This window comes from Aethalodelphis obliquidens, unplaced genomic scaffold (assembly GCF_003676395.1).
Source record: "Aethalodelphis obliquidens isolate GAN/ISIS:26980383/991018 unplaced genomic scaffold, ASM367639v1 scaffold28, whole genome shotgun sequence".
Taxonomy (NCBI): Eukaryota; Metazoa; Chordata; class Mammalia; order Artiodactyla; family Delphinidae; genus Aethalodelphis; species Aethalodelphis obliquidens.
This window is the reverse complement of record NW_020837972.1, coordinates 23209595-23236506: the sequence shown is the minus strand read 5'-3', so window position 1 is coordinate 23236506 and position 26912 is coordinate 23209595. Positions and strand designations below refer to the sequence as shown.

General features: G+C 46.8%; 1 protein-coding gene and 1 long non-coding RNA gene across 6 annotated transcripts in view; one reads left to right on the top strand and one right to left on the bottom strand.

The window, feature by feature from the left end:
- Positions 1-26912, bottom strand: part of SFSWAP (splicing factor SWAP) — an 82853-nt gene that overhangs the window by 17827 nt on the left and 38114 nt on the right. For 3 of the 4 annotated variants that reach the window (XM_027125158.1, XM_027125159.1, XM_027125160.1), the window contains 3 exons: positions 19499-19729; positions 18189-18379; positions 696-961 (listed from right to left, as the gene is read on the bottom strand). In XM_027125158.1, the coding sequence (XP_026980959.1) occupies positions 696-961; positions 18189-18379; positions 19499-19729 (688 nt within the window). Of the gene's footprint in view, positions 1-674; positions 962-18188; positions 18380-19498; positions 19730-26912 lie in introns of all 4 variants that reach the window. The other variant, XM_027125161.1, reaches the window with a different exon arrangement.
- LOC113629997 (uncharacterized) overlaps positions 22253-26912 on the top strand; it is a 7822-nt gene continuing 3162 nt past the window's right edge. For both annotated transcript variants that reach the window (XR_003436785.1, XR_003436786.1), the window contains exon 1: positions 22253-22550. This is a non-coding gene — a long non-coding RNA (uncharacterized LOC113629997). The remainder of the gene's footprint in view (positions 22551-26912) is intronic.

Below are 26912 nucleotides of genomic sequence, written 5' to 3'. Positions count from 1 at the left end.
TTTGCTTTCCTGAACCTCCTGCAAGCCAGGTGCTTTAAGAAGAAGAAAAATACCTGCTTTACTAAGCAGCAAATTCTGTGATGCTTACAGGTTTTCATGTTTATTACTTCTGTTGCCTGAAATGTTAAGCTGCTTCCTCAAAACCTGGCTCCTTGTAAAGGTGGTTTTGGGTTAACAGTGACTGTGGGTGAGAGGTTTGGAGAAGCAAATTAATCGAGAAAACGGATGTGTGCCACTGTGCTCCCTCCTTTATGTGCACTTGTAGGTGCTGTGCCAGGGAAGCTGAACACAGCCGAAGTACAAATCGTCCTGCTTCGCCATCTGCACATTCACAAGGAGTCAGCCTGGGAAAGCCTGCTCGTCCACACCAAGCAGAAGACCCCCAACCTGTGGATCTTCCACACATTTCAGCCGATATGCTAGGCTTGCTTCTAAGACCTGTTAAAACGTAAATACCTCTATTTTTTAAAAACCCTGGCAGTAGCTGACGAACCTCAGGAAGTCAGGTTAAAAAAATATCTTGAAAAGACCTTATTTGGGTTGGCAGGGCGCATCTCGCATCAACACACGCAGGTGTGGGTCTGTGCTCACGGGGAGCTGGTCTAGGGAGGCCCCACCCAGCTCTGCTGGTGAGCAGGTGCGGGGGTCTGCACCCACACCAGATGCGCGGCCGCGGGGGCGCCCTGCACACCCACCTCGAGCGCCGTGCTGTCCGATAGGCACTGGGAAGACAGTGCTTTGCTGTCGAGCGGGATCTAGACCTGGGCTTGGGCGGCGAGTGGCGCTTGGGAGAGCGCGACCTTGTTCGGGGCCGTTTTCTGTGCTTCTTCTTCTTCCTCTCTCTCTCTTCTTCTCTCGGCGGGTCTCTGCTTTTGCTTGAGCGCCCTTCCGGAGGCTTAATGTCTAAAGTGGGCAGCGGTCTGCCTCCGGCCAGTAGAGGGCAGGACACAGTACTGGCTTCCTGGGAACAGAAGCAAACGTCTGGATGTTAACAGGGAAAAGGCGACATTTAAAAATGTATGTTTATAAGCTTCCGACTTTGGGGCCCTCTCACCGGTAACAAACCAACACCTCCTAGAGCGGACCACGCCTCCCTCTGTGGTGCTAAAAACCCTGCCCTGGCATCTTAGGGAGCAGGACGCTCCTTCGAAGTCAAGAGCTGAATGCCCACCTCTCCCGGCCGAGCCTTCCCGTGCAGGGTTCCCCCCAAAGCCTGCTGCGCTGCGGCACGAAGGGCACTGTGTTAGGAAAAGAGCCCCGCTTGCTCTTTCGTAAATAATTGTGACCTTCCCCCGAAAAGGAGATTCCTCTAGTATCGCATTTTGATGAACCTCTGCTCTGCCTGAACCAAAAGAGGTTCCTCTTTGATTTTTAAAAAACTCCTTGTCACAAGGAAAATACATTTCTCTCCTTCTTTCTTTGTACCTGTGTGAGGGGATGGATGTTAACTCCTAACTCCTACTAACTTACTGTGGTAGTTATTTTGTTCTATGTGTAAGTGAGATCATGCTGTGTACCTTGAACACACAATGCTGTGTGTCACCTGCTAACCAGAAAACTGTCACTCGCCATCTGCTCTACAAGGATGAAGACACTGGCCACTGCCGTCGCTGACCTCTGACATCCCCTGAAAGGAGTTCTGGGTGGAGATCAGGAAGGAGGCCCTCGGTGCTCTGGGAAAACCTGGCAGAACAGGCCTTCAGATAGAGTTTCAGAAGACTTTATGGGCCTAATTTCTTGCAGCTCCGCATGCCTAGAAAAGCACTAACATCATCAATGGTGACACCTGCTCCTCGTGACGCGCAGCCGCCTTCTGCCAAGATGTGTGCTCGACCGCACGCAGCCCCTCACCAGAGTCACTCATCTACTGACCCCCGGCCCCCAACCTCTGCGGAGCAGGTCCTCGGCGCTCCTGAGAGGCTGTCTCCTGGGCTATCATCCTCATGTTGCCCCAAATAAAACTTAACTCACAACTCTCATGTTGTGCACTTTTTTTCCACTGACACAATCATATCTCAGTAAAACTGAAAGAAAAAAATAAAGCCACTAATGGGAATCACAAGCAAGATAATCCCACCAGTGCAAGTCAGCCGTGCTCCACACACGTGAACGCACCACACCACGGTACCACACTTAGTAAGTCATCAGTCATCCTCAGAAACTCTTTACCCAAGCATGACAGACACACAGAAGAGTGCACAGGCCTTCAGGACGCTGCCTGCTGAACTCTCACGGTGGGACACCAGCACACACATCAAGAAGCCACCACCCTCAGCGCTGTGGCATCCAGAGCACGCCCATCGCTGGGACTTTACTGTGAAGTGCTGGAGACGCACACCTGAGGACCACATCGCACTCTACGACGACAGGAATGATAAGCTGCCTGCATGGCCATCAGAAGGGTGCACTCCTGGCTCACTATGGTCCATCCCAGCAGTGAGTCAGTACAAACCAGCTTGAAAGAATGATGTGGTGACATCCTATTTTTATTGACGTTAACATTTGTCCACATCACGTTGTAAGATGAAAAAATGAAAAACCCCAACAAACCCAGAACTCCAAAAACCCACTACCGGTATTTTACACTTGCAGCTGTGGCCACCCACCCGCAGCCCTTCCCCTTGTCCTGAGAAAGGTCATTTCCTCAATTCATTTACATGAGTTTTAACTACAGCCAGTAAATACCACACGCAGAGACATATCGAGAAATCTGCAATGTGTCACTTTGTGCCTCTGAGGATTCAGCTGTAAGGCTTACGGAAAACAACCCCAGGCAGGGGCTGCGGCCCGGCCCCGTCTCGTGGGCCGCGCGGGCGCTGGCTGCTGCCGGGTGCTGGGCTCTAGCAGGACCGGCCTCCCCTCTCTTCTCCGCTGGTCCATTTGGACAAGGCCAACTGGATGAGGGAAAACAACACTTTGTGCAAATGGTTCTTCTAAAGTTGCGCTTCTTGCCCTGGCGGTGCTCCTGCGGCCGGACGAGGATGCCACCCTGGGTTACGGGTCAGGGCTGCGGCCCGAGGGCAGTGCTCTGCCTGCCTACTGTTTACACTCACAACACCGTCTCTCACACCTTCCCTTCCTTGTGAGCTGAGAGGCAGCAGGGCCGAGAATCGCTCAAGAACAGTAGAACAGTGCGCTCTGTTCCCAAAGCAGTTTGCTCTCTGTAGCCGGGGCCACTGCAGGACGGGGGGCGCACAGGCCGCCTGCCGCTCCTGGCTGGCTTCGCTCATCTCCTCCGTGTCAGCGCTGCCCAGTTCATTTTTAAGGCTCTGCCTAAACTGTCTCCAGGGAAGCCAGTTCATCGTGAGACAGTTCTTCCTATCAAAAAGGTCTCTCTCACTTCAAACTCTTTTAGTGCAATAATATTTTTTGGGTTGCATTTAAAAATAATTGGTTGTTGTTAAACGATTCTAACATGTAGAAATGAACCTTTACTTCTAAGAACACCTAACTCCCACTCCGGCACTCCATAAACTTATATACAAAATGATATGTTAAGACTAAAATAAATAAAATGTAGTGGCCTTTCTAACTTTAAAGGCTGGCGGAAGGGAAGTGCTGGCTGTGCCGCCAGCCGTGGTGCCTAGTAGAGAACCCTGTTGCCGCTCGGCTGCAAGAACCAGCTTTTAGTGCATTTAAAAAATCCCAGTAACTGTGGACTCTAAACTAGGAATATATACATTGCACGAACAAGGAGACGGAAGTAGGGGTAAGAGGCGCCAGTGAGCACTTCCACACCGGATGCACGAGGCCTCCAGCAACGGCGAGTTAGTGGTCACGGCCCCAGGAGCCACAGGGCAGTCAGGGCTGCTGCAGAGATTTTCCCCGGAGAAGCAGAGAGAGTCTATTTTAGGAGAACTGAGACATGGTTTCCATCCCTTATCTAAGTGGTTTGTTGAGTGAGGAGAAACACAGAATGGCTGTCTTTCTCCCTCAGGGTTCTCCCTTCCTGCACATGAGGACAGAACCACGGTACTAATTAGTGATGATTAGTGCTGCAGTAAACGGGGGAGAGATGGGAAAACACGCCCCCCATGATGGACGTCTGCAAAGAATAAGAACCAGGTGGACGAGGCACACTGCAGGCGGCCAGTCCAGGACAACAGGAGAGGGTGAGTGGCAGCTTATTAGATGAATTCCTATTTATACATTATTGCCAACCTGATAATTTGTACCTCTGAACTTTATGACTGCTTCTTTTGCCTTTATCCTAACTAACGCCCGTCATTAGGAATACTTATTTCACCACTGTGGTTATAGTTTAGTACTTCATTTTGAAGCGAGGGAATAAGTGAATCAATATATTCAAAATATAACTCGTAATTAGGTCATGGGGTCTATTTATTCCAATAAAATGATTGATTACCCTTCACCACTAAAGTGAAAATCAGCAACTGAGGTGGGGGGCCTTTGCTGGGCTGAATTAAGATGATGCATTGTGACGACCTCACTGTTTTTTTCAGCCTAAAAGTACTAAGAGGATATTAAAAAAAAACCCGGCAGTTAGACTTGAGAATAAGAAAAAAAAAAGGATAACCAATCCCACACGCCCAGGGGCAGCCCCCCAACAATGGTGACCCCAGGAGCAGGCTGTCTGTGCCAGCACGTCTCGGGGTCCTGAGATGTACGCTCTCCCCAACACGGCTCCACTTCTGAAACCAAGCAACCTCACGACGCGTCCCACCACGCAGGGCGGCGGCTCTCGTGACCGACCGCACCAGGGGGAAGCAGGCGCGGGTCACGCCCTTCATGCAGGGTGAGGCTGAAGAGACTTGCAGGCCGCCCGCACTGCCAGACAGGACGGCTGGATGCAGGAGCTCTACCCAAACACAAGCCGAAGCGCCTGGCCTGCCCGGGCCTCCAGGGCTGCTCAGAGGCAGGGCTTCTGTTATGTCCAGGCTCGGGGAGCGGCCAGCACCTGGGACACGTCAGGACAGGCGTGTGTTCTGGCCTCTTCAACTACACCCAAGGCGTTCCTGGGTGCACAGCTGGCGCAGGGGGCACGTACTCAACAACACTGAGGGGTGGTTCGTGGATATTAACGACATGAGCCACAAAACTATTTCAGGAAAACATCACTTGGGCTGTTCAGGAAAGCGCGGTGGCCCCCTGCTCTCTCTGCAGCCCGGCACCCTCTCCCCTACTTGCAAGAACACCGTTGATGTGGACAATGGCCCTTCCTGCCCTCTCAGTGCGTGAATTCCGGATGAAGATCTCCAGCTGAAGCAGAAGACAGACCAGAACATTCTGCTCTCCCCAGCCACCTTGCTACGTTGAGGGAGAAGCACATGACCCGAGTCTGGCCCAGGTCAACAGATTCAAGACCAGGCTGAGCGGGGCGGGGCTGCGGAGTGAGGCACTGAGACAGGGGCCGGAGGGAGCAGAGCTGCGGAGCTCAGCCCGCCCAGGAGGCTGAGCCTGCAGAGGAACCCTCGAGACATACGTGAGCCCCAAGCACGCTGCGCCCCCCTCACAACTCAGAAAGTGAGCCCAACTAGTTACTGGACTTGCTTGAGTCATTGGGGGCAGTCGGGTGGTTTTCTAGCACGTGTAATCAGGGCCCCGACTGATGCAGCAATCCAGGCTTTCAAACGACTGGAAAAGAGATTTAAATACCCAGCTAGCTCTGTAATCTAGACCTGGCTGCAGTGATGGAAACGTACTGTTTCTGCACTGCCCCCCACTGCAGTTAGCTACCAGCCATGTGCGGCTACTGAGCGCTTGAGATGTGGCCAGTGTGATCAAGGACCTGAATCCTCAATTTTAATTGAGTTAAGCTGAAATTGCCACGTGTGGCTGGTGGCCATACTGCACAGTGCACATCCGGAAGGAGTCAATGGCCCTGCTAATTTGTACTATAAATTATACAAAAACCCCAAGACCAAGTCATTGCTGAGTCAACACCCTCCCTGCAGCCCCACACCTCCCTTGTCTAGTTTCTGAAGGCGCCTGGCTGAGGCTCTGCAGAGGGTGACCCGTGAGGAGCTGCCTGTGATGCCCGCGGGGGACACAGCAACAGAGCCGTGCGGCAACCAGTGTCCAACAAGCAAAGTGGCCTTTTGGGGATGGAATGTTAATACTCCAGCAAAAATGATCAGAGCACAGATCATCACGGGGTAGAAGAACACATAGGTTGGTCTGAGTCATGACTGGCAAAATCAGGAAGGAGCATGAGAAAGATTAGTCATTTATAAGAGTATTTAAGGGCTTCCCTAGTGGCACAGTGGTTAGGAATCCGCCTGCCAATGCAGGGGACACGGGTTTGAGCCCTGGTCCGGGAAGATCCCACGTGCTGCGGAGCAACTAAGCCGGTGCGCCACAACTACTGAGCCTGCGCTCTAGAGCCCACGAGCCACAGCTACTGAGCCCATGTGCCACAGCTACTGAATCCCACGTGCCTAGAGCCCGTGTTCCGTAACAAGAGAAGCCACCGCAATGAGAAGCCCACGCACCACAATGAAGAGCAGCCCCCGCTCGCCGCAACTAGAGAAAGCCCGCGTGCAGCAATGAAGACCCAACGCAGCCAAAAATAAATAAAATAAGTAAATAAAAAAAAAAGAGTATTTAAAAACTTGTGCCCCTTATTTTGGTAACAGTGGGAAACAATACTGATCAGTCTTTGATCACAATAAAGTATTTGTCAACAAATTAGCACACAAACTAGCAACTATTATTTCCTGCTGTGGGAAAATAAATTGCTCAAAAGCAGACTAACATACATTTTAAAATAAAATCTTATTTCTGAAGTAACACTACATTAACCACTAAATGGGATAATTATATAAAGGACTCAAGATATATTATACGTTTGAAATCAGACTTTGAAACGCATCCTCTAAAACCGCATTTGCAAATGTCTACCAGTGCATATCGAGCCAGAGTCTCCCCAGTCGACCTCGCAGGCAGGGCAGTCGCCCAGATCTGACTGCTGAGGCCTCTTTCCAGATGACCCTCTCCTGCCCTCTAATCAGCTGCGCCTGCTCAGAGTGCTGTTGCCGCCGTATCCACATTCTTCCGTGGAAACGTACTGCAGCGGTTCAGCCTCTCCCAGACCTGTCCCCATGGCCGTGCTGGTTCTGCCCCTTCCTCCACAGACCCTTCATTCAGTGCGGGGTTGGGCCAATCACTGCTGCCTGCGCAGCTTGTGGGTCTTTGGCCCTAGAGTGCCCTCGCCCCCGTCACCTCTCCAAATGACCATGGTTCCCCAAGACCCTGCTCTGTCCCCAAGCACTCTACGGACCCTGCCCTGGGCCGCCTCTGCTGTCCTGGGGGCCCAGCACCCTCACCCTCTTGCTCAGAGCTGCTCTGTGTCCCGCAGGGCTGACCTGGTGGAAATGTCCATGGGCAGATGCCAAGCACACGAATGCGACTGGTCACGGAATAAGTGACAGGCTTCTAATTCACATCCCAAAGCGCCCTGAATATAACAGAGGCTCAACAAACATGGGTTGATTTTTGTTCAACTTTCCTTTCCAAACTCTTGTTGGACCTGTAAACTTGGCAGGATCATTAACTTGAAAAAATTACTGTTATCTAAACAATGTCTTGAAGTCTGTTGTTACCTCGTAAATGACGGCATGATTCAATTCAAGACTTCTGATTTCTCTTTGTTTTGAATTAAGAGCACAAACAAACACACACCAGAAATGGGATGGTATATACAGATTTCTAAGTACTACTTATGAATAGTGTTTTAAATATTTTATATACTGCTTAAAAATTTAACATACTAGTATCTGTCCACATCAATAAACACACTCCAAGGCATCATTAAAAGTTATACCTGAGTATGTAAAAATCACCTCTCCTAAGAGATCGATGGAACCGAACAGACAACCATGCACTAACAGAGCATGTACAGCTGGGATTGAGTGTATAATAAAGGGGCCCTTGAACTAGTGCAAAAAGATGTGTGATTTAGTGGGTTGTGTTGTGTCTAGCTATATGCTCCCCAGAATGAAATAAATTCCCAGTGGGGCAGATTAAAAGACAAAAAGGAAACTGTTGGTAACTCTGGTGATACAGAGCTAACACAAAACAGGAGAGAAAAGCCAGCCAGCCAGGAGAAAAGTAAAGGCTATGGAAGGGGTTCACAGCAGGGGAATAAAAAGGCCACAAAACCCGTGAAAAGTTACTCAGTTAACACCTATAATTAAAATATGTAGGTTAAACCAAACAGATACCATCTTTTCCTATCTATCAGACTCACAGAATTAAGATGGATGACAGCCAGCGACGGCAGGGCGTGAAGACAGTTACATTCACACACCACAGAGAAAAACAATATGAAAACAAACCCCCCCAAAACTGCTATAATCGTTCTAGGCACTAATTTAGCAATAAAATAAATTAAAAAAATTTTAAATCTGAAGTTTAAAAATCAATTCCACGGTCAGGGATTTATGCCGTGGATATACTCCCCTCAGTGAGCACAGAAGGCTTAAAGCAGCACTGCTGTAACAGTAAAACCCCAGGAGCGGCTCGCGTTTCCACCAGCAGGGAGGGGTGAACCAAGTACGGCACAGGCAGGCGGTGCTTGATTTCAGGACTGATGTATGCAAGGACTGACGGTCACTCATCCTGTAAACAGTTACCACACGAGGCACTACTCTGGCATTGATATGGAAAGATCCCTAGCAGAAGTGAAAAGAATCGAGATACCAGAATAATGGACAGGGCACAGTCCTATTATTGTAATATTCAAAATCTATTCCTAACTAAAGAGGATGACGGGTGCCAGGGGCCTGGAGAGGGGAGTGGGGAGCTGGGGTTTAATGCGGACAGCTTCAGTTTGGGAAGACGGAGAAGTTCTGGAGATGGATGGTGGGGATGGCTGCACAACAACATGAATGTACTTAATGCCCCTGAACTATATGCTTAAAAAGCGTTAAAATGATAAACTGCATGTATATTTTACGCAATAAAAAATGAATTAAAAACGGATACTTTGGAGACGGCGGGGAAGATGGCGGAAGAGTAAGACACAGAGATCACCTTTGTCCCCACAGATACACCAGAAATACATCTACACGTGGAACAACTCCTACAGAACACCTACTGAACGCTGGCAGAAGACCTCAGACCTCCCAAAAGGCAAGAAACTCCCCACGTACCTGGGTAGGGCAAAAGAAAAAAGAATAAACAGAGACAAAAGAATAGGTACGGGACCGGCACCACGGAGGTGCAGGGAGGAGCAGGGCAGACACTGCGGATGGCGGAGGGGGAAAGCTTCGAAAACGTGGAGGAGAGCAACAGGGGTGCGGAAGGCAAAGCGGGGAGATTCCCGCACAGAGGATCGGTGCCGACCGGCACTCACCAGCCCGAGAGGCTTATCTGCTCACCCCCCGGGGCTGGTGGGGCTGGGAGCTGAGGCTCGGGCTTCGGTCGGAGTGCAGGGAGAGGACTGGGGTTGGCGGCGTGAACACAGCCTGCAGGGGGTTAGTGCACCACGGCTGGCCGGGAGGGAGTTCGGGGAAAAGTCTGGACCTGCCGAAGAGGCAAGAGACTTTTTCTTGCCTCTTTGTTTCCTGGTGCGCGAGGAGAGGGGATTAAGAGCGCTGCTTAAAGGAGCTCCAGAGATGGGCGCGAGCCGTGGCTATCAGCGTGGACCCCAGAGATGGGCGGGAGATGCTAAGGCTGCTGCTGCCGCCACCAAGAAGCCTGTGTGCGAGCACAGGTCACTATCCACAAACCCTTCCAGGGAGCCTGTGCAGCCCGCCACTGCCAGGGTCCCGGGATCCAGGGACAACTTCCCCGGGAGAACGCACGGCGCGCCTCAGGCTGGTGCAATGTCACGCCGGCCTCTGCCGCCGCAGGCTCACCCCGCATCGTGCCCCTCCCTCTCCCCCCGGCCTGAGTGAGCCGGAGCCCCCAAATCAGCGGCTCCGTTTTTTTTTTTATATTATTTTAAAATAATATCCTAACAAATTCTACCACCATTTGAGTGATTAATAAAAAATAAAACTTTCATTTATTTTCTAGCACCTGAAAACATCTCTAAACCTTTCAACTAAAGTATGTATAGATGGATGTGCAGACCAAAGTAAAAGCATCAAGGTAATTATGTTTAAAAATGAGTCAGGATTAAAGGCGATGTCCTCCCTTTTAAAAGCATATTGCAGTATTCCAAGTACATATCCTTACTCTCAGCGGCTCCTTTAACCCCGTCCTACGTGAGTGAAGAACACACGCCCTCCTGCGACCTACGCGCAGAGGCGGGGCCAAATCCAAAGCTGAGCCCCCCAGCTGTGCGAACAAAGAAGAGAAAGGGAGGGAAATCTCTCCCAGCAGCCGCAGGAGCAGCGGATTAAAGCTCCACAAGCAACCTGATGTACCCTGCATCTGTGGAATACCTGAATAGACAACGGATCATCCCAAATTCAGGAGGTGGACTTTGAGAGCAAGATTTATGATTTTTTCCCCTTTTCCTCTTTTTGTGAGTGTGTATGTGTATGCTTCTGTGTGAGATTTTGTCTGTATAGCTTTGCTTTCACCATTTGTCCTAGGGTTCTGTCCATTTATTTTTACTTAAAAAATTTTTTTTCTTAATATTTTTTATTTTAATAACTTTATTTTATTTTATCTTACTTTATTTTATTTTCTTTTTTCTTCCCTCCCTCCCTCCCTCCTTTTTCTCCCTTTTATTCTGAGTGCGTGGATGAAAGGCTCTTGGTGCTGCAGCCAGGAGTCAGTGCTGTGCCTCTGAGGTGGCAGAGCCAACTTCAGGACACTGGTCCACAAGAGACCTCCCAGCTCCACGTAATATCAAACGGCGAAAATCTCCCAGAGATCTCCATCTCAACACCAACACCCAGCTTCACTCAACAACCAGCAACTACAGTGCTGGACACCCTATGCAAAACAACTAGCAAGACAGGAACACAACCCCACCCATTAGCAGAGAGGCTGCCTAAAATCATAATAAGTCCACAGACACCCCAAAACACACCACCAGACGTGGACCTGCCCACCAGAAAGACAAGATTCAGCCTCATCCACCAGAACACAGGCACCAGTCCCCTCCACCAGGAAGCCTACACAACCCACTGAACCAACTTTAGCCACTGGGGACAGACACCAAAAACAATGGGAACTACGAACCTGCAGCCTGCAAAAAGGAGACCCCAAACACAGTAAGTTAAGCAAAATGGGAAGACAGAGAAACACACAGCAGATGGAGAAGCAAGATAAAAACCCACCAGACCTAACAAATGAAGAGGAAATAGGCAGTCTACCTGAAAAAGAATTCAGAATAATGATAGTGAGGATGATCCAAAATCTTGGAAATAGAATAGAGAAAACGCAAGAAACTGTAACAAGGACCTAGAAGAACTAAAGATGAAACAAGCAATGATGAACAACACAATAAATGAAATTAAAAATACTCTAGAAGGGATCAATAGCAGAATAACTAAGGCAGAAGAATGGATAAATGACCGGGAAGATAAAATAGTGGAAATAACTACTGCAGAGCAGAATAAAGAAAAAAGAATGAAAAGAATTGAGGACAGTCTCAGAGACCTCTGGGACAACATTAAATGCACCAACATTCGAATTATAGGGGTCCCAGAAGAAGAAGAGAAAATATTTGAAGAGATTACAGTTGAAAACTTCCCTAATATGGGAAAGGAAATAGTTAACCAAGTCAGGAAACACAGAGAGTCCCATACAGGGTAAATCCAAGGAGAAACACACCAAGACACATATTAATCAAACTGTCAAAAATTAAATACAAAGAAAACATATTAAAAGCAGCAAGGGAAAAACAACAAATAACACACAAGGGAATCCCCATAAGGTTAACAGCTGATCTTTCAGCAGAAACTCTGCAAGCCAGAAGGGACTGGCAGGACATATGTAAAGTGATGAAGGAGAAAAACCTACAAGCAAGATTACTCTACCCAGCAAGGATCTCATTCAGATTTGATGGAGAAATTAAAACCTTTACAGACAAGCAAAAGCTGAGCGAGTTCAGCACCACCAAACCAGCTTTACAACAAATGCTAAAGGACCTTCTCCAGGCAAGAAACACAAGAGAAGGAAAAGACCTACAATAACAAACCCAAAACAATTAAGAAAATGGGAATAGGAACATACATATTGATAATTACCTTAAATGTAAATGGATTAAATACTCCCACCAAAAGACACAGACTGGCTGAATGGATACAAAAACAAGACCCATATATATGCTGTCTACAAGAGACCCACTTCAGACCTAGAGACACATACAGACTGAAAGCGAGGGGATAGAAAAAGATATTCCATGCAAATGGAAACCAAAAGAAAGCTGGAGTAGCAATTCTCATATCAGACAAAATAGACTTTAAAATAAAGAATATTACAAGAGACAAAGAAGGACACTACATAATGATCAAGGGATCAATCCAAGAAGATATAACAATTGTAAATATTTATGCACCCAACATAGGAGCCCCTCAATACATAAGGCAAATACTAACAGCCATAAAAGGGGAAATCAACAGTAACACATTCATAGTAGGGGACTTTAACACCCCACTTTCACCAATGGACAGATCATCCAAAATGGAAATAAATAAGGAAACACAAGCTTTAAATGACACATTAAACAAGATGGACTTAATTGATATTTATAGGACACTCCATCCAAAAACAACAGAATACATTTTTCTCAAGTGCTCATGGAACATTCTCCAGGATAGATCATATCTTGGGTCACAAATCAAGCCTTGGTAAATTTAAGAAAATTGAAATTGTATCGAGTATCTTTTCCAACCACAATGCTATGAGACTAGATATCAATTACAGGAAAAGATCTGTAAAAAATACAAACACATGGAGGCTAAACAATACATTACTTAATAACGAAGTGATCCCTGAAGAAATCAAAGAGGAAATTAAAAAATACCTAGAAACAAATGACAATGGAGACACGACGACCCAAAACCTATGGGATGCAGCAAAAGCAGTTCTAAGAGGGAAGTTTATAGCAATACAATCCTACCTTAAGAAACAGGAAACATCTCGAATAAACAACCTAACCTTGCACCTAAAGCAATTAGAGAAAGAAGAACCAAAAAACCCCAAAGTTAGCAGAAGGAAAGAAATCATAAAGATCAGATCAGAAATAAATGAAAAAGAAACGAAGGAAACGATAGTAAAGATCAATAAAACTAAAAGCTGGTTCTTTGAGAAGATAAACAAAATTGATAAACCATTTGCCAGACTCATCAAGAAAAAAAGAGAGAAGACTCAAATCAATAGAATTAGAAATGAAAAAGAAGAAGTAACAACTGACACTGCAAAAATAGAAAAGATCATGAGAGATTACTACAAGGAACTCTATGCCAATAAAATGGACAACCTGGAAGAAATGGACAAATTCTTAGCAACGCACAACCTGGCAAGACTGAATCAGGAAGAAATAGAAAATAGGAACAGACCAATCATAAGCACTGAAATTGAAACTGTGATAAAAAATCTTCCAACAAACAAAAGCCCAGGACCAGATGGCTTCACAGGCGAATTCTATCAAATATTTAGAGAAGAGCTAACACCAACCCTTCTCAAACTCTTCCAAAATATAGCAGAGGGAGAAACACTCCCAAACTCATTATACAAGGCCACCATCACCCTGATACCAAAACCAGACAAGGATGTCACAGAGAAAGAAAACTACAGGCCAATATCACTGATGAACATAGATGCAAAAATCCTCAACAAAATACTAGCAAACAGAATCCAACAGCACATTAAGAGGATCATACACCGTGATCAGGTGGGGTTTATTCCAGGAATGCAAGGATTCTTCAATATACGCAAATCAATCAATGTGATACACCATATTAACAAATTGAAGGAGAAAAACCATATGGTCATCGCAATAGATGCAGAGAAAGCTTTCGACAAAATTCAACACCCATTTATGATAAAAACTCTCCAGAAAGTAGGCAGAGAGGGAACTTTCCTCAACATAATAAAGGCCATATATGACAAACCCACAGCCAACATCGTCCTCAATGATGAAAAACTGAAAGCATTTCCACTAAGATCAGGAACAAGACAAGGTTGCCCACTCTCACCACTCTTATTCAACAGAGTTTTGGAAGTTCTAGCCACAGCAATCAGGGAAGAAAAGGAAATAAAAGGAATCCAAATCGGAAAAGAAGAAGTAAAGCTGTCACTGTTTGCAGATGACATGATACTATACACAGAGAATCCTAAAGATGCTACCAGAAAACTACTAGAGCTAATCAATGAATTTGGTAAAGTAGCAGGATACAAAATTAATGCATGGAAATCTCTGGCATTCCTATACACTAATGATGAAAAACCTGAAAGTGAAATCAAGAAAACACTCCCATTTACCACTGCAACAAAAAGAATAAAATATCTAGGAATAAACCTACCTAAGGAGACAAAAGACCTGTATGCAGAAAATTATAAGACACTGATGAAAGAAATTAAAGATGATACAAATAGATGGAGAGATACACCATGTTCTTGGATTGGAAGAATCAACATTGTGAAAATGACTCTACTACCCAAAGCAATCTACAGATTCAATGCAATCCCTATCAAACTACCAATGGCATTTTTCACAGAACTAGAACAAAAACTTTCACAATTTGTATGGAAACACAAAAGACTCCGAATAGCCAAAGCAATCTTGAGAAAGAAAAACGGAGCTGGAGGAATCAGGCTACTTGACTTCAGACTGTACTACAAAGCTACAGTAATCAAGACAGTATGGTACTGGCACAAACACAGAAATATAGATCAATGGAACAAGATAGAAAGCCCAGACATAAACCCACACACATATGGTCACCTTATCTTTGATAAAGGAGGCAAGAATATACAGTGGAGAAGAGACAGCCTCTTCAGTAAGTGGTGCTGGGAAAACTGGACAGCTACATGTAAAAGAATGAAATTAGAACACTTCCTGACACCACACACAAAAATAAACTCAAAATGGATTAAAGACCCAAATGTAATGCCAGACACTATAAAACTCTTAGAGGAAAACATAGGCAGAACACTCTATGACATACATCACAGTAAGATCCTTTTTGACAACACCTCCTAGAGTAACGGAAATGAAACCAAAAATAAACAAATGGGACCTAATGAAACTTAAAAGCTTTTTGCACAGCAAAGGAAACCATAAAAAAGATGAAAAGACAACCCTCAGAATGGGAGAAAATATTTGCAAACGAAGCAACTGACAAAGGATTAATCTCCAAAATTTACAAGCAGCTCATGCAGCTCAATATCAAAAAAAACAAACAACCCAATCCAGAAATGGGCAGAAGACCTAAATAGACATTTCTCCAAAGAAGATACACAGACTGTCAACAAACACATGAAAGGATGCTCAACATCACTAATTATCAGAGAAATGCAAATCAAAACTACAATGAGGTGTCACCTCACACCAGTCAGAATGGCCATCATCAAAAAATCTACAGACAATAAATGCTGGAGAGGGTGTGGAGAAAAGGGAACCCGCTTATACTGTTGGGGGGAATGTAAACTGATACAGCCACTATGGAGAACAGTATGGAGGTTCCTTAAAAAACTAAAAATAGAACTACCATACGACCCAGCAATCCCACTCCTGGGCATAAACCCTGAGAAAACCATAATTCAAAAAGAGTCATGCACCCCAATGTTCACTGCAGCACTATTTACAAAAGCCAGGACATGGAAACAACCTAAATGCCCACCAACAGACAAACGGATAAAGAAGATGTGGTACATATATACAATGGAATATTACTCAGCCATAAAAAGAAACCAAACTGAGTTATTTGTAGTGAGGTGGATGGACCTAGTCTGTCATACAGAATGAAGTAAGTCACAAAAAGAAAAAGAAATACCGTATGCTAACACATATATATGGAATCTAAAAAAAAAAAAAAGGGTTCTGAAGAACCTAGGGGCAGGACAGGAATAAAGACGCAGATGTAGAGAATGGACTTGAGGACACGGGGAGGGGGAAGGGTATAAGCAAGGATGAAGTGAGAGAGTGGCATGGGCATATATACACTACCAAACGTAAAATAGATAGCTAGTGGGAAGCAGCTGCATAGCACAGGGAGATCAGTTCGGTGCTTTGTGACCACCTAGAGGGGTGGGATAGGGAAGGTGGGAGGGAGACGCAAGAGGGAGGAGATATGGGGATATATGTATAGCTGATTCACTTTGTTATACAGCAGAAACTAACACAGCATTGTAAAACAATTATACTCCAAGATAGATATTAAAAAAACCCAAAACAAACAAAAAGCCCACAGTTTTATTAGAAAATATAGATGCAACCATGTAACATAATGGGTTACAGTATCTATGTATGCAGATACCTTTTAATTAAGCCCTATATTCCCTGCGCAAATGACATCAAAACAATAAAGGAAATTAAAGTAGTCCACTCACACCCCTCCCATGTGGCAGCTCCCTCACCTTCTTAAGTTCCCTGCCCGCCCACACTATATGCGCGTTTTTACAGCTGCAGCCATAAACGTGGAGCTGTTCTGTACTCTGCCTTTCCCCCCTTTTCTATCTGTGGCGGTTATAGCGGCTGCATGTTTTCATCACTGCCCTGGCGCAGAGGTGCTCCCAAAGCCAGGGTATGACTGCAGGTGCTTTTCTGGGCCCGCCTGCCTTTGGCCTCCCCAGGCGGCCGCCTCCGGAAGCAGCACAGGGAAGCACAGAGGCGGCCAGGCCGGTGCTCCAGCAGGTGGCCGGGAGCCCAGGAGGATGGCAAGCACGCCCAGCCTGCCAGGGCGCAGCCCACAGTCCACAGGCTCTCACGGAAGCTGGCATTCGTGCTCCCCAGCCTGATCCAGCTACCATTTTTGAGGTCTCCTGCCAGATTTGAATTTCAGACTGACTCCTGAGGTGAGAAAGCTGATTCGACCTTCAACAGAATGCTGAAAATCTGAACTTAGAATGCTGCTTTCCATGGAGAAACAAATAAACCAGTGGCTACATGCAGCAAAAAATCAGTTTTTAGTAACGGCCTTAGACGCTCAGAAATGTCAACATAATTAAAGTAAAAAACGCGCAGCGCCCGTTCTACGTTACAGGAAAAAGGCAGCTGCGAAAGACGTTTGGGGACCCCTGGAGAAGCGGGGCAGGCCGTGTTCTGAGCAGCCCAACGCCCCACGCCCCACTGCCATGTGAAGGGAGGAAATGGGCCGGGGACTAAGCTGTGGTTCTACAGCTTAGGAAAGAGTTGTGGGCATCTGACCCCTTTAAGAGAAGACGACGGTAACCATATCTTACTTTTCTTTTTAATTAAAGTGCTGCTATTAACACAGACCCCTGAGTAAGGTTCTTGGCCGTCAGTGTGAGCTCAAGGGCCACTGCTGTGGCAGGAGCCTCACTGCTCTGGTGAGTCTGTCCAGGCCCGAGGCGGCCCTCACAGCCGAAGCTGTCCTGCAGCTCCTGGGAGGCTCACCACGAAGCACAGGCTCCCAGCCTGGGCCCAAAGGTCCGTGTCTGTGACACTGCACCCAGTATTTGGTGTGCATGTGCACTCAGGGAGTTTTCATCAGGTTCTTACTGACCCCAGCTATACAGTACAGACAGACCTCATTTTATTGTACTTCACAGATACCGCGTTTTTTTTTGTTGTTGTTGTTTGTTTTTTTACAAATTGAAGGTTTGTGGCAACTCTGCGTCGATCAAGTCTATCAGGGCCACCTTCCCAAGAGCACTTGCTTATTTCATGTCTCTGTGTCACATGTTGGTAATTCTCGTAATGTTTCAAACTTTTTCATTATTAGATCTGTGATCAGTGATGTTACTATTGCAAAAAGATTACCACTCGCTGAAGGCTCAGATGATGGTTGGCATTTTTTAGCAATAAAGGGTTTTTAAATTGAGGTATGTATATATTTTTCAGACATAATGCTATTGCACACTTAATAGACTACAGTATAATGTAAACATAACTCTTATACACACTGGGAAACCAAGAAGTGCATGTGATTTGCTTCGCTGCTATGGTCTGGAACTGAAACCACGGTATCTCCGAGGTCTGCCCGGAAAAGCACGCGATCCCACGTGGCAGAAGGGCGGGGTCTGCTCACAGCCTTCACGCAGGCTCGAGCGCTGAGAGGCCGGAGGAACCCACACTCAGGTGCTTTTACCAACCACGCTTTGCCCAGAACACAGACGTGGACTCTTGTTTAACTCACCTCGACGCTGAAAGGATTTTCTTCCACTTTCCCGACTTCTGCTTCTGGCAGAGGATTTTTTAAGGTTTGTAAAAATAAAGCTGCCTTCCTTTTACGTTCCGCTTGAAGCTGCTTCTCCTTTGATTCCTTAGACGCCTGGGCAAGCTTTTCCCTGGCAGCAGCTGCCAGTCGGTCCTCCAACTTTTGCTTTGCTTAAGGAATAAACAGAAAAAAAGATGTTTAGAGCAAGCAGTACTGTATAAATATATTGCTATCTTAATGTCCATGGGCAGTAAAAGGGTCATGAAATATAATGCAGTTATTTTAAAACGTGAATATGATACAGGTTTCAGGAAAGGCCAACAAATCAGGCAAACAATTCTCAGAGCATTAGTTTACGATGCTTTCACTATTGGTACTTCTCACATTTTACATTCAAAATCAAAGTCAGAAAGTTGTTGGGATTCCACAGCAGTGAAACCTGAAATGATGAAAACCTCGGAATGGTTCTCATAAACATGTGCCCAAATTACCAGGTAAGGAACACCGTGAAAAGTGTTTTATTCCAAATGATCTGACACACTGTTCGGTCCACACGCAATAAATGCAGATTTAGGTACGCACGCATGAACACAAGTGTGCTCGGGGGGAGCAGCACAACGCTAGTTCCCAAGAGCAGGGCATCCTATGGTTAAAGAATTACCTTCCATCAATGTTGCGTGATCTGTTTGTGTATACAAAGAAAAATTCATTCACAAAACCAGTTAGAATAGATAAATACTGCAAACGCAACTGTTAATTCACTACTTTAGTGAGAGCAGAACAGAACTTATTTTGGAGGAGGGACAGAACACGACAAGACGTTCCCCACAAACACTGCTAGCCATGCGTCAGAGGCAAGCGGTGGCCACACCGTGACCCCTGAAGACGAGCCACAGCCTGAAAACCAGCTTGGGCCCCAGCACCTTCAAGGGTCCGATGGTTCTGCAGGGAGATGGCCTCGCAGAGGCGTCTCCCAGCTCGGAACATTACCCCGAGCTGGGCGCACAGGCTGAGCATTTGCCCCAAGGCTGCCATTAAAGCCTTCTCGGCCACCCTCAGCTGACCCTCTGAAAACACATCGCCGAGGGCACTGCATCTGAGCTTAAGGAACAGCAGCGCTCCTCACTCCACAGAGAACTTCTCAGCTGAGCCAAGGCAGCCCGCGGCTCCGCAGTGGTTCTGGTCTGCGAGGGCGGGAGGCTCCAGCTGGCGGCCTCGTAGTGTTGCCTTAGTGGGTAATCTTGTGTTTATGCACTTTTCTTTGAAGAAGTTTAAACATATTGACAAACCTTGCTTTGCTTCTAGCTCCTCCTGGGTAAGTTGAGGCCGCTTCTCCTCAACAACTACACAGGGTGGGGCAACTGCCGGGTTAGTGTTTGTAGCACTACTAGAACTTTCTTGGCCTTCTTTGCTTTCTTCATCATCATCACTGTCATCATCTAGCTTAACACGGTTTTTTTCCAGGGGAAGCAGATCATTTTCTTTGGCCTTGATTGCAAAGCTTATTGGAGCGAATGAAGCTATTGAGAAAAGGTGAAAATGGTAATACATTTTTAAGTAACTGGAAGCACAGAGCAGAAATCTACACGGGCCCCACCATCCACATGAGCATCAGCTGGTGGAGCAACGTCTTGAGTGGAGCCACATCTTACGCAGAGGGAGGTTCTAGGGGCCGCAGGCAGTGCCTGTGATGTCAGAGGGCATTTAAGAGGACATCACACGTGCTGAGCCCGATGGAGGGGAAGGCAGAGCACCGGCTCCATCTCGGGCCACGTCAGGATGCACACACTGAGTGCCAGCTGGGGTCACTCTATGGGCAAATGGTCAATTTTTGTTGGTGTTTTCCTTTTTTTTCTGGGCTCAGCACATTGCTGAGTTTGCAGAAGTAAGCATATGATGGGACTCCACTATTAAAAGGTACTTCTAAAAAATCCCAACCATAGAAGGTAACCTTTTCTTACAAAAGCAAGCTGCAGAAACTGTTCCTTTATTCAGCAAACGTTTGACTGGGTGCCTACTTTGTGCTAGGCGTTATGTCAGACTATTCTCTGCACCTTTAAGAAAATCTTAAACCTAGTGTAACAAAAATTTAGGTGGTTCAATTTTTCTCTCCTAGAATATTTGGAAATTTTAATTGAAGAGAAATACAAAGGCCCCAAAGGAAACAATCTTCTTCCCCTTCCCCCGTCTACTCAGCACTCACTGAGTCCCTGCGTCCTCAGACTATGGCAAATGGCTCCTAACAACACCTAACTGGTTGTAATGAGATACTTTATTTTTAAAAACCATGTGTTATTACTGATGAAAGCTATTCAAGTAAACCACAGCGAGGGGCAATGTCAAGTGCAGTGCAAACGGGCTGACTCTGAGAGGGAAGTGGATCCAGGTTACCGAAGGCAGGTTCTGATGTGGCTGTAACTGTGGAGGTGAGCTCACCCAGCTGCCCCCGCCCCCTGGGCTTCTCTACTTTCAGCATTTCACGGTTCCAAACCCAAGTGTGACTTGAAGCTGGTAAATAATCTCTGACATATAATCTCTGACATATAATCATCTCTCGTCAATAATCTCTCAAGCTACACAGCACACCCCAAGATGTTAAATGTTAGCAAAGTGATATTTTATAAGTCAGAATGAAAAGGGGGCAAAATCAGTCTCTGTGTTGATTATGCAACGCCATGCACTTGCACTGTACGTGGTGCGCTGAGGTCTACCTTCCTAACAAGCCCCAAACAAAGATATAACACGGGGTGGAAAGCACACTTTGCTGGGAGAGTCAATATTAACTATTTTACCGTGGTTATGTTAAGAACGGCCCTTATCTTTTGGAGATAAGTGCGATCACACTGATGGATAAAATGCCATGATGTTGGGATCTGCTTCAGAATATCCTGGGGGTGGGCTGGACTGAGAATTCTAAGATGTGTCCTGCGTCGGCCACGGGCGCTGGATGCTAGCACTGCGTGTGTGACTATTACACCAGGCTCTGTTTCTGTACTTGTTTGAAATTCTCCGTAAGAAAATACTTTCATAATATTAACCGTTTATAGCCTCTAGTAATATGGTCTCTTTAAGAATAGAGTCAAAGAAACAGAGAAAAGAAAACTTCAGTTAAATGTTAATCAAAATTACTCAAGTTAACTTGGGCTAAAGTATTATATCACAAAATAATTTTAAAACAATTACTCCCAATCTCTTCCTCCAAATTAAAAAATATGCAATCAACAAATATATTAAAATGAAAACTTCTGGAACACAGTTTAATGCATGTCAAATACAGTGCCAAACAGCACCACTGTTCGATACATACTTTAAAGTGATTTAGGGACTTCCCTGGTGGTGCAGTGGTTAAGAATCCGCCTGCCAATGCAGGGGGACACGGGTTCGAGCCCTGGTCTGGGAAGGTCCCACATGCCGCGGAACAACTAAGCCCGTGCGCCACAGCTACTGAGCCTGTGCTCTAGAGCCTGCGAGCTGCAACTACTGAGCCCACGTGCCACAACTACTGAAGCCCGTGAGCCCTAAAGCCCATGCTCCGCAACAAGAAGCCTGCGCACTGCAACGAGGAGTAGCCCCTGCTCGCCACAACTAGAGAAAGCCCGCGCACAGCAACGAAGACCCAACGCAGCCCCCAAAATAAATAAATAAATAAATTTATATTAAAAAAAATAGTGACGTAACAAAAGAACTGACTAATGTGCAGAGTCTCCACGCCTCACCTCACTTAACATTTGCAACTCCTGGAGGAGACAGATACTATCAGGCCTCCCCATTTACAGATAAGGAAACTGAGGCTCAAAAGGTCAAGTAAGCTTCCCAGCATAGCTCAGCCAGAAAGCAGGGGATGAGGAACTACTTTCTTTGGAGAATTACTCAATTACACAACTACTGCTTCTACCTGGAACCTTATTTGCAAGTCACCTCACAACACGTGAAAAGCACTTCCTACAGCCTTCAGCGGTTTCCTGTTGTGTTAAGGATGAGCAGCAGCTGTGGAGGGGCCCCTCTCCCACTCCCCGCTCCTGCACTGCGCTCCAGCCCCGCCCTGTCTTCTGCCTGGAGCCGTCATCCTTTTCTCATGCCTGGCTTTCTTGCTCGTCTCATCTCAAATGAAGCCTCTCCTCAGACAGGCCCTGCCTGGCCTCTCTCCTTCACGCCACTCCTGACGTTCTGTGTTGTGTGTGCGGTCTGGTTACCCCGGAGCCTGGAGTGGGCAGGACCGCAGGACTAATGTGGCCCCGGTGTGCACTGACGCAGACTAGCCTGTGCTCAGGAAACACGCGTGAGTGAGCTGACGGCGCCCGGCCCTCCACCTTCCACATCAAATATGCTTCGTTTCTTAAGGTATCAAGTTTCATTACTAACTTTTAACTTCTAAGGTAATACATATTCTCTATAGGAAATTTTGAAAACACAAGTGAACAAAATGAAAGACCAACTGCTATTCAGATACGGGAAAGAAATGATCTGAACACAATGGTTCCGAGGCACGTACATGTGCATGTGTACAAACACACGAAAAACGGGACCATACTTTATAGCCTGCTGTTTTCACTTAGTAAGCGACACCTTTCCATAGAAAACGTTTAGACATCTTTCCATGTCAACATACATCATTTTAATAAATGGCAATAATATTCCTTAGTATGGACATGCCAACTGATTTCAGTCTCCCATGATGGTTCCCAATTTTTTATTTTTAAAAGCCCACGAGCCTTGGGAGGAACACCTGGTCGAGACGTCCTGGTGAGCCAGACGTTTCTAGGAGTGGGAGGGCATCCGCATTTAGGGTTTGGTCCCCATCACTGGGCTCTCCCCTGGAGAGGCCTTACCGACAACACTCCAAGGACAACGCACGAGTGAGGGTCCTGCCACTTGCACGCTCTCTGTTACTTTCTAACTTTACCAAATTGGAGGCAAAGAACAGTATCTTGTTAGTGAGGATATATTTTAAAAGTTTAGGACTTCCCTGGTGGTGCAGTGGTTAAGAATCCGCCTGCCAGTGCAGGGGACACGGGTTCGAGCCCTGGTCCAGGAAGATCCCACATGCTGCAGAGCAACTAAGCCCACGTGCCACAACTACTGAGTCTGCACTCTAGAGCCCGCGAGCCACAGCTACTGAGCCTGTGTGCCGCAACTACTGAAGCCTGTGCTCCGCAACAAAAGCCACCACAATGAGAAGCCCGCGCACTACAATGAAGAGTAGCCCCCGCTCGCCGCAACTAGAGAGAGCCCGTGTGCAGGAACAAAGACCTGATGCAGCCAAAAAAAAAAAAAAAAAAAAAAGTTTATTCACTGACCAACTGTTTTCCTTCTTTTGTGAACTACCTTTTCATGTCCTTTGTTTTTCTACTGCAGTGACTCTTCTTACTGATTTACAAGAGCTCTTTCTATAGCAAGGACTTTGACCTTTATCTTCTGTTATATTAGCCATCACTGCCATCCTGACGTTTATCTTTCAACTTTATACAGGCCCAGTTCCCATCAGACCTATCTTTCTTTATCATTCATGGCTTCAATTCTTAGAAAATCCTTTCCACTCTGACTAGAAAAAAATTACCTTTATTTTCTTCTACTTCATGATTTTATTTTTTATGTTTAAACACTTAAATCTATCTGGAATCACTATAATTGTCAGAGGTAATGTGAGAGTCTTATTTTTTTCACAATGGAGAGCCTGTTTTTGCAACGTCAATTACTGTCATACTAGGGAAGCTTTATCATAAAAATCTCAGCAAATGTTGGTGCTTTTCCAGCATCTGCTAGCAAGGTAAGATTGTCCTTGGAGGCTTTTCTGGCGGGATGCCGCACTGGGATGGCTGCAAGGAGCCCCACCTGCTCACACCTGCTCTCACTGTCGTTCCCAGCTTGCTTCCATCTGAGGTGCTAACATCTGGGTTTCCCGGGGTCCTGGCCTGCAGACTGCTAAGCTTTATGGGGCTAAGGTGCTAGGGCTGGAGAGCTTCCTAACTGTCCATCTTTGGGCTCTGGAGTAGCTTTAATCAGACAGGCTTTCTCTTTCTTGAGGGAAGTTACCTTGACCTTAACTTTGTCCTGGCCTGCCTGCTTTTAGAGGTATTTCACTGACCAGTTTTCTAAATTCTTTCAGGCCTATAGATCTGTCGTCTTACTGCCTCTCTGGAGACATTTTAGCAATTGATCAATATATTTTCTTAGACAATTTTTTTCAGTTATTTTCAAATTTAGTTAAATATATTATTCTCGTGTACTTAAAAAATACCGTGTTTTCTCTCTCATTATGCTGTGCATTTGCTCTTTTTTCTGTATTAAACTTGTACAATGATGATAAGTTTTACTGGTCTTTTATTATATCCTCACCCATTTCTGCTTTGATTTTTACTGATTCTCCTTTTCTGCTTTTCTTACATGCATTTTTTTGTTTGTTTTTGTTTTTTTGCGGTACGCGGGCCTCTCACTGTTGTGGCCTCTCCCGTTGCGGAGCACAGGCTCCGGACGCGCAGGCTCAGCGGCCATGGCTCACGGGCCCAGCCGCTCCGCGGCCACGGCATGTGGGATCTTCCCGGACCGGGGCACGAACCCGTGTCCCCTGCATCGGCAGGCAGACTCCCAACCACTGCGCCACCAGGGAAGCCCTCTTACGTGCATTTCATAGAAAGTCTCCTCCTAGGTCCTTGAGTTGAATGCTTGCTTTGTTTTCACTTTCTCTTCACCAACATAAGCACATGAGATTGTAGGTTTTCTTTAAGTTTTCACTGCATCTGATAAGTCTGGATAATATGCTCACTGCCCTCACCTTCTCTGACTGATCAATTTCAGGGCGCTGACATGTCTGTAAGAACCTTTGTCCTCCAGCATTCAGAACACTTTTCATTCAGAAGTTCAGATAGATCTGAACTCCCTGGCATTTAATGCTGTAGATACACGTCCGATGCGCCAGCCTCTGCTTTTTCTCCCCCGTGAAGGACAACCTGTCTATTTTCCCATCTGGATGCTTTTCCTTCCATCTCTATCCTTTCCCTTGGAAATCTGAGAAAAATTTTGAACTTGTCTTCTCACCCAGTCTGATTTTTAGTGTTTTTATTACATTTTAAAATTTGGCAATCTTTTTCTAAACAATCTTTTCCAGATGTCAGATTATCGGTTGCACTAATTCTACAGTACCTTTAATTCTGTGAGAATATGCATCAGAGACTAAAAGAATTTTCCTGTCACTTAGTAACTGTTTCCAAGGTGCCCACGTGCTCCGAGGCTCAGATCGTGTTCTCCTGAGCTCCTGCCTCTTTGCAGAGCCGAGACTCTCTGTCTCCTCGTCCTCACCCTGACGGAGCTGAGGGTGGGGTGCGTGCTTTCGGACACCCGCAGCTCTCGGGCGCCTCAGGCTCAGAGGGTACGATGAGGGAAGTCGCGAGCGAGCACCATTTCGTCTGCTGAATCCCAAGGCGCTTGCTCCCGGGAGCGGGGAGGGCGCTCCATGCGGGGGCTGGCCCCCTGCACCCCGACCACACCCTGTTGGGGCCCTGCTGCCCCCTGGACGCTCCTGGTGGTTCTGGCCTTCTGCCCGCCCCCTTCTTTGGTTGACAGTGGTTCCCCCGGGGTCACTGCCACTGAGTCCCCAAATGTCCTACTCTTTCCTATGAACTGAAGTCCAGGTGGCCTGGCCTGTCCTTCTTAAACATGAACAGTACCTCCCCCTGCTTCTGGAGCAGTAACTGTTTTTACTCTCCTTACTAATACATTCCTTTGGTTATTCCAATGAGAGCTGAAGGCGGCTGGGAAGGGTGAGAGATTAAACACGTGTGCTCAGGTGACCTCCTGGACTGAGAGGCTCACAGGCACTTCCATAAGTTTCCCAGTTACCCATCTGGGTCATTTGGGTTACTCCTGATCGCCATCTTTGTATCAGAAAAGGCATCTGTATGCACAGAAAAGGCCTTCCTGCAATCCTGGCCCGTCTGCCCGCCCCGCGTCTCCTCTGCCTTTCCTTTTAACCCGGGCACTGGCTCCTGCACCGCACGGCCACGCCCCCTCCTCCACTTCAGGCCACCAGCTCCACCCTGAACCCCCCGCATGGCTTCTCTGCCTCAATCCCTTCACACACTCACCATACTGCATAAAGTGATTCCTCTGATCTAAGCCACAAGGTGTGCTGTCCCTGCTGGAAGCCCCGGGACCCGCCAGGAAGGCAGAGCCCCACGAGCTGCCCATGGTTACCTGGGCAGGTGTGCCCCCCTTGACACCCGGGTCCCTCAGACCACTTCCCGTCTCTGAACAGGCCACACGGCTCAGACCACGCCGTCCCGCCTGGGAGCTCCTCTGGCTCTGAACCCTCTTCCCTCTGCACAGCCCTTCTCATTCCCACCTGGTGCAACTCACTGCTTCTTCACACGTCCAACCACAGAGTTCTCTGCTACCGTGCCTGTGTCAGCTTTTTTTTCTTTCTATTTATTTATATTTGCTCTTTTCATGTATGTCTGTCCTGGTAGATGAAAAACTCCTCCCAAGAACATAAAAGGTAACTGAGGGGCTTCCCTGGTGGTGCAGTGGTTGAGAGTCCGCCTGACGATGCAGGGGACACGGGTTCGTGCCCCGGTCCGGGAAGATCCCACATGCCGCGGAGCGGTTGGGCCTGTGAGCCGTGGCCGCTGAGCCTGCGCGTCCGGAGCCTGTGCTCCGCAACGGGAGAGGCCACAACAGTGAGAGGCCCGCGTACCGCAAAAAAAAAAA